Genomic DNA, 13,977 nt, shown 5'->3' on the forward strand with positions numbered 1-13,977 from the left:
TCTTAATGCACCCCAGGATACCATTGGCCCTCTTGGCCATGAGGGCACATTGCTGGCTCATGGAGAGCTTGTCATCCACCAGGACTCCCAGGTCCTTCTCTGCAGTGCTGCTTCCCAGCAGGTCAACCTCTAACCTGTACTGGTGTCTGGGGTTATTCCTCCCTAGATGCAGGACCCTACATTTGCCCTTGTTGGATTTCATTAGGTTCCTCTCTGCCCAGTTCTCTAGTCTGTCAAGATCTCACCAAATGGCAGTGCAGTCTTCCGGTGTGTCAGTCACTCCTCCCAGCTTAGTATCATCAGCAAACTTGCTGAGGGTACACTCTGTCCCCTCGTCCAGGTCATTGATGAATATGTTGAATAGGACCAGACCAAGCACTGACCCTTGGGGCACACCACTAGCTACAGACCTCCAACTAGACCCTGCGACGCTTATCATAACCCTCTGGGCTCTGCCATTCAACCAGTTCTCAACCCACCTCACTGTCCACTCATCTAACCCACACTTCCTAAGCTTGCCTATGAGGATGTTATGGGAGACAGTGTCAAAAGCCTTACTGAAGTCAAGGCAGACAACATCCACTGCTCTCCCTTCATCCACCCAGCCAGTCATGCCATCATAGAAGGCTATCACATTGGTCAGGCATAATTTCCCCTTGGTGAATCCATGTTGACCACTCCCGATAACCTCCTTTTCCTCCACATGCTTATTGATAACCCCCAGAATAAGCTGTTCCATCACCTTTCCAGGGATAGAGGTGAGGCTGACCGGCCTGTAGTTTCCTGGGTCCTCCTACTTGCCCTTTTTCAAGACCAGAGTGACATTGGCTTTCCTCCAGTCCTCAGGCACCTCTCCTGGTCTCCATGACCTTTCAAAAATGATTGAGATCAGCCTAGCAATAACATCTGCCAGCTCCCTGAGCACTTGTGGGTGCATCCCATCAGGGCCCATGGATTTGTGGATGTCAAGTTTGCCTAGATGTTCTCTAACCCGATCCTCCTCAACCAAGGGAAGGTCTTCCTTTCTCCAGACTTTCTCTCCTACCTCCAGGGTCTGGGATTCCTGAGGGCCAACCTTAGCAGTAAAGACTGAAGCAAAGGCGGCATTCAGTAACTCTGCCTTCTCTGTATCCTCCGTCACCAGGGCACCCACCCATTCAGCAGCGGGCCCACATTTTCCCTAGTCCTCCTTTTGCTGATGCTATATTTGAAGAAGCCCTTCTTGTTGTCCTTGACATCCCTTGCCAGATTTAATTCCAAGTGGGCCTTAGCCTTCCTTGTTGCATCCCTATATTCCTATATTTGTCCCAAGTGGCCACTCTCTTTTTCCACATTCTGTAAACTTCCTTCTTCCCTTTGCTTTTTTCCAGGAATTCCTTGCTCATCCATGCAGGTCTCCTTCCTCCTTTGCTTGTCTTCCTATTCTTCAGGATGCACCGATCTTGAGCTCGGAGGAAGTGGTGCTTGAATATTGACCAGCTCTCTTGGGCCCTCCTACCTTTTAGGGTCCTAACCCATGGGATTCTCCCAAGCAGGTTTTTGAAGAGGCTAAAGTTAGCTCTCCTGAAGTCCAGGGTTGTAATCCTACTTATTGCCCTGCTCCTTCCACGCAGGATCCTGAATTCCACCATCTCATGGTCACTGCAGCCAAGACTGCCCCCAACCTTCAGATCTTCGACCACTCCTTCTTTGTTTGTTTGTACAAGGTCCAGCAGCACACCTCTCCTCGTGGGCTCCTCCACCACCTGTGTCAAAAAGTTGTCATCAATGCTCTGCAGGGACCTCCTGGACTGAGTGTGCCTGGCTGTGTTGCCTTTCCAGCAAATATCATGGTAGTGGAAGTCCCCCATGACAACCAGGGCCTGTGATTGTGAGGCTACTTCCAGCTGTCTATAGAAGGCCTCATTGACATCCTCTTCCTGATCAGATGGCCTGTAGTAAACACCCACAACAGTGTCACCCATATTAGCCCGCCTCTTAATTCTTACCCATAAGCTCTCGACTTGTTCTTCATCCAGCCCTATGTGGAAGTCCATACATTCCAGTTGCTCTCTCACATAAAGAGCAACTCTACCACCTTGCCTTGCTGACCTGTCTTTCCTCAGAAGTACATAGAATCATAGATTCATAGAATGGCCTGGATTGGAAGGGACCTTAAAGATCATCTAGTTCCAACCCCCCCTGCTGCAGGCAGGGACACCCTCCACTAGACCACATTGCCCAAAGTCCCATCCAACCTGGCCGTAAACACTTCCAGGGATGGGGCCTCCACAACCTCCCTGGGTAACCTGTTCCAGTGCCTCACCACCCTCACAGTCAAGAATTTCTTCCTTATATCTCATCTAAATCTACCCTCCTTTAGTTTAAACCCATTACCCCTTGTCCTGTCACTACACTCCCTGATAAACAGTCCCTCTCCATCTCTCCTGTAGGTGCTCTTTAGGTACTGGAAGGCTGCAATTAGGTGTTCTTTTCTCCAGGCTGAACAATCCCAACTCTCTCAGCCTATCCTCATAGGAGAGCCCTCCAGCCCTCCGATCAACTTTGTGGCCCTTCTCTGGACTCGCTCCAACAGCTCCATGTCTCTCTCCTGTACTGGGGCCCCCAGAGCTGGATGCAGTACTCCCCACTCCAGGTGGGGTCTCACAAGAGCGGAGTAGAGGGGCAGGATCAACTCCCTCGACCTGCTGGTTACACCTCTTTTGATGCAGCCCAGGACACGGTTGGCTTTCTGGGCTGCAAGCGCACACTGCCAGCTCATGTTGAGCTTCTCATCAATCAATACCCCCAAGTCCTTCTCCTCAGGGCTGCTCTCAATCCATTCTCTGCCCAGCCTCTGGTTTTGCTTGGGATTGCATCCCATTGTCATTGGATAACCATCCATGACAGCATTCCAGTCATGCGAGCTATCCCACCATATCTTTGTAGCTGCAATGAGATCATGGCCCTGCGACTGCACACAGACCTCTAGTTTTTCCTGTTTATTCCCCATGTTGGTGTACAGACATTTCAGAGAGGTAATCAAGCACAGAGGTTTCCCTGGAGATATGCTGGATAAATTTTGTTCTGTGGTAACTTAGTATAAAAAGACAAGGGGACATTTATGAAAATAAGGCTGTATCAAAAGTCCAGCTGCAGCAAGATTATGTTAGAGATTTATGCTCAGCACTAGCTCCTTCTTCATCTGTAGCTGTGCTTGCCGATAGGAAAAAGCAGATTATACCACCTTTGGTGCTGCCCCACAATGCAGCTAACCTCTGTCATATAGATGTCTTCATGCTAAAGTATTTATCCAGTGCCCCACTGGATAAAATGGGGCATGGGCAGAAGCAGCTTGAAATCATCGGAAGTTAGCCTTCTGTGTCAGTTCCTTCCCCAACAACATGGGAAACAATGCTGGAGGGAGAATAGAACTGGGCATAGTCTCCAACTATGTTGGTTGAGCCTTTGTTCATACAGGCATAATTATAACAGAATTGGCTAAACTAGCTTTTAATTGACGCTTGAATTCCAAAGGGAATTCATCTCCCTACGTGTCTGAAAGACATGCTATACATCTTCTTGAAATCCTTACCAGATCCTGAATCCAACAGAGCCTATCAGAAACATTCACTGCTGTGGTTTCATCCAGGTTAAACTGTTAAGAGTTAAAGAGTTAAACTCAGCTGCTTCTGAAAAATTATAGTCATTCTACCAGCAAAATCCTTGTCGTGGTTTAACCCCAACCAGCATCTGAGCACCACACAGCCACTAGCTCACTCCCCCTCCAGTGGGATGGGGGAGAGAATCAGAAGAGTTAAAGTGAGAAAACTCATGGGTTGAGATGAAGACAGTTTAATAAGCAAAAGCAGCACACACAAGCAAAGCAAACTAAGGAATTAATTCACTACTTCCCATCAACAGGCAGGTGTTCAGCTGTCTCCACAAAAGCAGGGCTCCATTACACATAATGGTTACTTGGGAAGACAAACACCATAACTCTGAACATCCTCCCCCTTCCTTCTTCTTCTCCCAGCTTTATATGCTGAGCATGACATCATATGGTATGGAATATCCCTTTGGTCAGCTGTCCTGGCTGTGTCCCCTCCCAACTTCTTGGGCACCCCCAGCCATCCTGCTGGTGAGGAGGTATGAGAAGCAGAAAAGGCCCTGACTCTGTGTAAGCACTGCTCAATAATAATGAAAACATTCCTGTATTATCAGCACTGTTTTCAGCACAAATCCAAAACACAGCCCCAATTCACAGCTACTATGAAGAAAATTAACTCTATATCTCAGCCAAAACCAGCACAATCCTACATTCATGCATGCATACTTTGCTGAGTGCAATACTAATTTGATTTCTTATTTGCAGGTATGCTCCACTTGGAATCCTCTTCTTGATTGCTGGAAAAATTGTTGAGATGGAAGATATGGGTATGATCGGTGGTCAGCTTGCCATGTATACTGTAACAGTTATCATCGGTTTACTAATTCATGCTGTCATTGTCCTACCTCTTCTCTACTTCCTGATCACTCGTAAGAACCCTTGGGTATTTATTGCAGGCCTAATCCAGGCATTAGTCACAGCTTTGGGAACATCTTCCAGGTATAATACAATATTTTATGGCCATATTTTTTATAATATTATTCGTTTGAGAAACAATTTTGCCTATTGTAATTGGTTAACTCCATATTCAAATATTCACTTGGGCACTTTATTTCAGTTCTGCTGCTCTCCGACAGAGATGATTATTATCATTATATTGACTTGAAGTCTATTTTCTATGAAAACCCTTGAACAGAGATGAAATAGGTCTATTTGGTGATGTAGACTGTATGGGTGGAACCCTTGTGACTCATTAGCCTTGGTGTTTGAGATTTGTAAGTAGTTTGTAAAGGATGCTGCTGGCAAGGGAAGTTTTATGTTTGTGTGTGGCAAAACGGAGCAGCAAACAGGAAGGTTCAGAAGGGATTCTGAGAGTGCTTGAGAGCTTTTCTTGGCAAGTGACGTTCTGTGCTCCAAATCCTGATAGCCAATGATGGATATCAGAAATGCAATAGAAATGCCCTTTTTGCTCTTTGTTGATGAAATCATAGGGACTTCATATGAATAAAAAACCTGTTTCAGTCTATGGTGAAAAAAATCATTATTGTAATCAAATATGTATTTCTACACCACATGACCTTTCATAAAACACCTTCCATTTTAATAGATTTAAAAAGCATCTCCTAAAGACAGATGTTTTCAGTCAGCCATTCCATATAACTAAATTCAAGACACTGGTGTTTGGGATTATTCTGAAGATCTGGATGAGACACTATTGGGACCATTAATGTAGAATTTGATTAAGTTTTGTATCACTAAAAAAGCTCTTTAAGACTTAAAAAAATTATACCAGTATATTAATGGGTAGAGAGGGACAATTACTAATTTCACATTTGAAATTTTAATGACAGTCCTTGCAAATTTGATTAATAATGATTTTAAAAGGAAGATAATATAACTAATGCCAGTCAACATAGTTTAAGAGAAAATAAACTCGGGGAGGGGGGAAGGCAGTGGCTGTGTGCTGATTAGCTGCCTACCGGGGTTAACCCACAAGTGGTAAAATAATGTAAACATTCATCAGAATGCCCTTTCCAAGGGACCCAGCAAATAAAGATGAGAAAACATGCTGTTTATTGAATAGCTCAATTTGTATAAATTCAGGAAAACAATGCTTAGGGGTGATTCAATCATAACTCGATGACATAAAAAACAGGAAGCAGTAATTTTTAAATAGATTCTTCTGCCTAGCATGCTAAAGTATAACAAGACTTGTTGACAAAATACTGAAGTTATACACATTCAGACTAGGGACTACATAGAGAGTGACAGTAATTAACCATTGGAAAAACCTTCCAAGAGCATCAGGAGAACCACCATCATTAGAAGTGTTTAAATCCAACCTTGGCATTTAAAAAAAGTATTCTGGTAGATCACATACAAATTAAGACAATTAGAACAATCTATCTTGTCATCACAAAGCATGACATTCTTTTCATTCCCTCTTTGTAGAATTTATATCATGTATTACCTTCTTTCTTTTTGTTTCAGTTCTGCAACACTACCTGTTACATTTAAGTGTTTAGAAGAAATAAATGGAGTGGACAAACGAGTTACAAGATTTGTACTCCCAGTTGGTGCTACAATTAATATGGACGGAACTGCTTTATATGAGGCTTTGGCTGCAATTTTCATTGCACAGGTTAACAACTTTGATCTGAACTTTGGACAGATTATCACAATCAGGTACAGAAGCCATTATTACCTACATCTAATAAAAGCACCTTTGTGATGACTCCTTCTTGCTGTGATATGTGGGATTAAACAAAAGCATCTAGAGCTAAAACTGAGAACTACTACAGTAGCTGAATAACTGTAATGATTTACATCTTCTGCACAGAAGAGGCCCCCCAGCACATATTCTCCATTAGATAAACCTTTAAAAAATTGTAGCATGATACACCTATCACTGGACTTAGTAGAGTCAACAAGAACAATTTTTAATGACTTAAATTTTCTTTCTTAAGAACTCATGGAGCTTTTGGGAGCTGTAAACTTACAATCAGTACCAGATAGTTTTTAATGCATGTACAAAGCAGTAGCGTAAGAGCATCACAGTGGCATGGTACAGTGCTAATGCTAGGAGTCGTAGTGTTTTCCTAGTCATGATGGTCTCAGGATACAAGTAGAGCAAGTTGCGTAAGGAGCAATAATACCTTTTATTACACCAGCTGATAGAGGTGGAGAAGATAGGTATGTTTTCAAGCACACAAGCCTTCATGTTTGAAATAGAACAGCAAACAACCCACTAAGTACCACTTGATGATAATTGATTTGCATTACTTTATTATGTTACTCAGTTTAAGAGAAAAGGGTGATGGGTACATGTGCAGAAGAAAGAAATGTCAGCAAGGAGAGAGGGGGACACTGTAGGACAGAGAGACAGAGAGACAGGTATTCCTGTCTGAAACTGAAAGTTCAGATATGGTAAACTGGGAATGTAGAAGATTTTCAAGCAGAAGTGCTTCTCTCCATAAAAACACCAGCTTAATTCAGTATTTATCAACAGAAGGCAAAATTCTGTCTTCACACTCCGAGGTAATAGTTCCACATTCATTAGTACTAGAGCTGCTCTCTGACAAGTCACCTGACAAAACAAATTCTTCCTAAACTAGGTGTGAACAAGCATATTTCTAATAAATTACTAGACTGTATGATTCAGAGTTTCTGGCAGCTTTCTGTTTTCTGATGGATGAATGTCAGCTGCTGGAGGACAGATACCTCACCTAACATGAAGTTATAGTGAGATGGACAGAGAATAAAAGTTCTTGCATTAGATTTGCCAGGACAAAATTACCTCCTCAGCTTTTCTTTTAACATGTTTGAGCTTGTGGAGTGAGTTTGTTCAATGAGTGAGGGCATGTAGCTATAATGTTTTTGTCTGGCCCTTAGCATCTAGTAAAGGATTTAACATCTAACAAAATCATATCTCCAGGGTTCTGGATAAAGGTTTAGTGTAAACATTTTGGATTAAGATCCACACTCCCCTGCAGCTGTGTAGCGTTCAGATTAGGGATTGGGGTCATCTTTTTCTTTACTACTGAGCAAATGCTTTCTTGCTTCATATCTGCTTTTAATGTTTGCCAGATAATAAGGAGAGTTTATTATGGAAGTCAATTAATTGCTCTTGTCATCTCTTTGCACAGCATCACAGCTACAGCTGCCAGTATTGGGGCTGCAGGGATTCCTCAAGCTGGACTGGTTACCATGGTCATTGTGCTTACATCAGTAGGTTTGCCTACAGATGATATCACTCTTATCATTGCAGTGGACTGGTTCTTGTAAGTAATTTTATGGAGTCACTAAGGGCTTAGACCATATTTAGAAGTGCAAAAGCCAGGGACATTTTGGCAATACTGTGATCAATGGGGTACTTCTTTTGCTGTGGAAGGCAGTTGTAAAGAAGTGTTAAAAATAATCACAATTTCTTGTGATTAATGTATTTTCTTAGAGCAGATGGTGAGAGGTGTTACTTAATGATGGTTCCTCTTGCATGCAAAATGATTACTTAGAAACCTGGATTCTTAGGTTACTAAGAAAACTTTCAGACACACTGTAATTCAATCAGCAAAGAATTGCTTTAGTCTTCTATTTTTCATAGACTGTCAATGAAAACCTTTCCATCAATCAGGCTCAGAGATGGTTCAGACCCAACCCAGTTCATTGCTGACTATCTAATCTAGGAAAGGTTCATATGTCTACCCCATGGATACAGAATTGAAAAATAGTTGTGTAACTCTCTTATCCAGCCACCACAATGTATTGCCCTTCAGTTTTTCCATTCCTCTGTCTGTAAAAGACTAATGGACACCTGTAGCTATATGGGGAAATCCCTTAGGTCCAGGAACTAAATCAAAAGCAGATTTCCTCCAACCTCTTATTTTGTCTAACCCTCATTAGTTATAGTTTCTAGAGGCTTTTACCCTTCGGTCTTCTCAAGTGATCCCTACAAGAAGTTGCCCATGTCATTATCAGAATGTAATGTCTTCAAATGATTACTGGAACAGGTTGCAGATGCCCCATCCCTGGAAACATTCAAGGTCAGGTTGGACAGGGCTCTGAGCAACCTGATCTAGTTGAAGATGTCCCTGCTCATTGAAGTTGGACTAGATGACCTTTAAAGGTCCCTTCCAACCCAAACCATTGTATGATTCTATGATTCTATGATTATCTAACTACATGCCCACAACCTTATATAGGTGGACGCTTATCGAATAACAGTGCCAGTCACTCCTCATCAAGCTGCCTCCTACATCTTCTGGGCAGAGCCCTCTAAGATGGCTGAATTGTTGTAGTTTACTTTGAATCATTTTAGCAGAATTCCACCCTAAATTATTGACCGTAGTTTAGGGTCAGGAGGGAAATGACCCTAACTAGGTAGATTCTCATTGGCTTACGTGTTAGGAGGATATAAACCCAAACCACCAAAGTATAGAAATGCCTCCAAGAAGCATCTGTCATTATGCTCCCTTTGTCATCCTCATCACACAGCTGTTTCTTGCTGTGAAGCTGCCAAGAGTATTAATACATTTTGTGGCTCCAAATCCTAGTATATTTGTTCATTTCTGTAGAAGGAATCATGACATTAATAGTTCAGAAAAATGAATATACATAAAATTGCTGAATCATCTAGTAGCTATTTAAAGGCCATTTTAACAGCTAGTCTGCATGCTTCCCTGAACAAGTGATCAAGTCAAGGCTAACTTACTATTTCTCCTTAGGGATCGTCTCCGTACCACTACCAATGTCTTGGGAGACTCCATCGGAGCAGGAATTATTGAACATTTATCACAACATGAGCTGAAGAACAGGGATGCTGAGATGGGTAATTCTGTGATAGAGGAGAATGAAATGAAGAAACCATACCAACTGATCTCACAAGAAAATGAGAGTGAGAAACCATTAGATAGTGAAACCAAGATGTAAGGTAAAGAAGGCATGAATCCAACACTATAAGTGTGGAAAACACTTTTTCCAGCCATTTATATCTTGAATTCACCAAGTTCACTTATTCCTTGTTTTCTCCCTTTATGCTAGCACTGGAAAGAATTAATGAAAATATATTCCAAATTAGCAGTGATCAATGTATATGTTTGTTTCCCACTTAAAAAAAAAAAAATAGGCAACACCACCAGTCCTGCTAGACATGTGCTGAGGATAAATAAAGAGAGATTGCCAATTAAATTTTAAAAATAAAAAAAAACCAGTGTATATGCTACTCAGCCCTGTAAATGTGACCTCTTTCTTTCTTTCTTTCTTTCTTTCTTTCTTTCTTTCTTTCTTTCTTTCTTTTATGAACTGGAAAGTAAAAATAGATAACAGAGCCTGAAAATGGTTTTGTTTTTTTAAATTCCTGTTGCAAAATTCCTAACATCTATAAACACACAATGAATACTTCTAACTTGATAACTACAGCCAGCTAAGTAAATTAACTGGAGTTTTGCTTTTTATCTGATGTTTTTTTCTCTAGTGTTATATCCTTGTTCAAATACTAGCAGGACAATAAAAAGGAGGACATTATTTGAAAGGATAAAAGAGGAGAAGATTCACAGATTCACAGATTGGTAGGTGTTGGAAGGGACCTCTAGAGATCATCTAGTCCAAACCCCCTGCTAGAGCAGGATCACCTAGGGCATGTTGCACAGGATTGTGTCCAGGTGGGTTTTTAATATCTTCAGAGAAGGAGACTCCACAACCTCTCTGGGCAACCTGTTCCAGTGCTCAGTCACCCTCAGAGTAAAGAAGTTTTTTTCTCATACGCAGATGGAACTTCCTGTGTTCCAGTTTGTGCCCATTGCCCCTTGTCCTTTCACTGGGCACATTGCTGGCTCATGGAGAGCTTGTCATCCACCAGGACTCCCAGGTCCTTCTCCGCAGCGCTGCTTCCCAGTAATTCAACCCCTAACCTGTACTGGTGTCTGGGGTTGTTCTTCCATAGGTGCAGGATCCTACACGTGCCCTTATTGACTTTCATATGGTTCCTCTTTGCCCAGTTCTCTAGTCTGTCAAGATCTCACCAAATGGCAGTGCAGTCTTCCGGTGTATCAGCCACTCCTCCCAGCTTAGTATCATCAGCAAATTTGCTGAGGGTACACTCTGTCCCCTCGTCCAGGTCATTGATGAGTATGTTGAATAAGACCAGACCAAGCACTGACCCCTGGGGCACACCACTAGCTACAGGCCTCCAACTAGACTCTGCGCCAATAATTAGATATAGATATAAGATGTATAAATAAAGAAAAAAATACCCAGAATGAGCACTTTTATCAGTGAATTGAAATATTTCTGAGAAAGTGATTTTGTCTGGACAGTTTTTTGCTTTAGCTTCAGCTGATCTCAACAAAAACTTAGCCTAGTCAACTCCCACTGACTTGCAAATATTTACGTATGTATGTATGTATCTCCACTCTGTATTTGCCCCCTTAATTTCAATATCACAACCTATGTGTATTTTTGTAGGAGCAAGACCCTAGGCTGTATTGACTCCTGGACATAAAATGTGTCTTCATGTGTCTGAAAAAAAAAAGATAGCACGCTCTGGGTATGCTAATTATCTACTTAATAAGCAATAATAAGAATAGAAGGCAGTGCCAGCCCTCTGTAGAAGATGCAGAAGGGTGAGATGCTCAGAACCTAAAGGGGCTGGATTCTAAATATGAATCCCTGAGACCAACAGGAGGTTTTCTGATTGGAAACTTCCCAAATGCTTGGTCATTCCACTGATAAATTATAAAGCTATTAGCTGGATTTACATTTTTCCATCTGGAGAAGAAGGTTCCCTATCTCAATATGAAATTTCTAAATCCTTGTGTGTTTATCAGTAGCATCTCAAAAAGAAAAAACAATCCTTTAGAAAGTAAAAATAATGAGTACTTTTTTACTTTTTACTAGGAAAAATATATAAGTTGCAAAATAGTAAATACTATAATAAATATTGAAATTTTAATTAGAAAGAATTTTAAAGCACAATATTGTAGGTTTCTTTCAGGGAATAGATAAGGAAAGAATGAAAAAAGGGAGATAATGTGCTTGTAATCCTGTAGCTTTTTTTGTTCATTTCAGCATTATTCCTGATGAAGCCCTTTTTTAGAAATTTAAATTATGCATTTTTTCCTTTTTGCCTTGTGTTATTATAGAGGTTAAACTGGAAAAATTTATAATGTAGTTACATTTGCAGGAATGAAGAAATATTAATCAAAAGGCACAATAGTGTTGAGTGATCTTTTGTATTTAAATGTTTGGTTCTCTTCTTTCTCCCTCCCTCCACCAAAGAATTCTGATAGAAATGAAGGACTCCCTTGCAATGTCCCAGTTTCCACTCAAAAAAATATTCAATATGTTGCTCTTGTCACTAAAAAAACATAAATATGATGTACAAGTAACTGTAATGAAAATGTCAGCATGCTGGTTGAAGGCAAACCTTTTCCCATGTTTAAAGCAATGAGGCAAGACTGTTTTATTTAGGACTGAAAACTCCTGCCCATCTTCTCCAGTTGAGTAACCCAGACAATACGAGCAAGAACTCTCCAGTGAATTAAGTGAGCAGGATTTAATACAGAGTATTGAGCAGTCAAACCTACAAAGCTCTAAATGAATCTCTGACTGAAAGAAAACAAGTATGGGGTGGGGGGTTTTGCTAACAGAATGCAAATCTAGGATACAGATGGATATTTTCTGATATGTAATTAGAGATATTTTCATATAGATACTGTAGTCAGAATGTGTGTATAAATGTTAACTGTAGAATTTATGGCATAACAATTTAATTTTTGTTAAGATTTTGTTTGGAAATACATTGCAAAGACAATGTAAATGGCTGTCTTTCTATGACATCAGCTGAAAAAAAATGAATTGTGTCACAAAGAATGTGATCTTTTTTTATACTAACTTTGTTTCTTGTGGAAATTGGGTATTATAAAAAGATTCCCTTCCCCATCTCTCATTGGTTTTGCATTGGTATGCACCCAGAGTAGATTGAGAAACATTACTTTGTAGATGTATTTTCAATAAAAAATAGTTTTACATTACTGATTTTCTGTCATTTAGGATTTCTTTCAAAGCTTCTGTAACAGAAACTTCACCCAAACTCAGAGCAAACAAACTCATAATATGGCATTTCAGGAATTCCAGTCCATTTTATATAGCAGGGTTTCCTCACTTCAAATACCTGCTTATAGTTTCGTGATCAAAAATAAATAAATAAGTGGAACTGCACAGACAAAAGAAGGCAAGGAAGGGGGAGGGAGGACCATTAAAATTAAAAGAACCAATGTTATTCCAACTTAAGCTCATTCAAATTCAAGTATATAAATTCATATTGATATCAGCAAAATATTAAAAAATTAAGCATTTATATTTTCATTCATTCAACTCCTGCAAAGCTGTCAGTTCATTATGGATGTGTAATTAGATGGTCCAAAACTCAGAAAGGTCATTGTGCCATGAGAAGCAAAATACGTCCATTGACTGGGGTATTACAGTGTTGTAACATTACAGTCATCCTAGACAATCCACTGTTTTTCTCACAGAAATGGTTTGTGATGGTGTCAGGGTTCATTCAGCAACAACTTAAGCTAGAAGAGCTATCATGTAGTGGAAGTGAATGTCTTGTCATAAGAATCAAGAAGGTATAAAAGACATGAGCTGAATCATTTGCATCTGGAAAATTGTGTTGGTTGGAGCAGATGGAGGCAGCAGGGAGAAGTCCTGCCTTCCTGAACATACACCAACAAACCACTGGACAGTGACCTCTTTTAATTTGTCTGCAGTATTTTGAGTAAAAACAATATATATGTTCAACCATTTTTGTAAAATAAATTTCAGAGAAGATATGGTGTTATAAAGTGCATGAGCATATTTTTTCCCATTTTTTTTCTTGTTATCTACTCATTCACTCACTCAGTCTTTGTGTTTCTAGAATTAATATCATGATGGGAAGAGCTAAAGAAAGAGAGTTAGTGTATTACTTGGAGGTATTACTAGCACAGTGGCCTCACTCACTCTTCTGTGCCCCCATGCAGAATAAAGATCTCTGGTATTCCATAATTTTTCAGTAGTGTTTTCATTTGGAAGTTGGGATACAAAAAAGCCATGCCATTCTTAGGCAAGAATTTATGTCTCTGTAACAGTGTGTGGCCAGTATAAAGCAAAGTGATCATGCTTGTGAAAAATCAACTGGCACAGGAAAATACTTCTATCTTCCTTTTTGAAGGACTGGATTTGCACAAGTGACATTTGTGTTCCAGTGCAGGCACAACTGATGAGAAATTTAGGGCATTTCTTTTTCAACTGACACTGTAACACGTGCTTGGTTTAATAAAGTTACTATAGAAATGGTACAGAAGAGTATAACTTGCTTCTAGTGTGATCAACTGTGCTAATTGTGCTAG

The 13,977-nt window shown here is 40.4% G+C and overlaps 1 protein-coding gene across 1 annotated transcript in view; it reads left to right on the plus strand.

Moving 5' to 3' along the window:
* Positions 1-13,679, plus strand: part of LOC104637367 (excitatory amino acid transporter 1-like) — a 99,867-nt gene extending 86,188 nt beyond the window's left edge. The window contains exons 7-10 of the mRNA XM_075739009.1: positions 4,355-4,588; positions 6,080-6,274; positions 7,735-7,869; positions 9,310-13,679. Coding sequence (XP_075595124.1) covers positions 4,355-4,588; positions 6,080-6,274; positions 7,735-7,869; positions 9,310-9,514 — 769 coding nt within the window. The 3' untranslated portion in view covers positions 9,515-13,679. The remainder of the gene's footprint in view (positions 1-4,354; positions 4,589-6,079; positions 6,275-7,734; positions 7,870-9,309) is intronic.
* The last annotated feature ends 298 nt before the right edge of the window (positions 13,680-13,977 follow it).

This window comes from Balearica regulorum, chromosome W, assembly GCF_011004875.1.
Source record: "Balearica regulorum gibbericeps isolate bBalReg1 chromosome W, bBalReg1.pri, whole genome shotgun sequence".
Taxonomy (NCBI): domain Eukaryota; kingdom Metazoa; phylum Chordata; class Aves; order Gruiformes; family Gruidae; genus Balearica; species Balearica regulorum.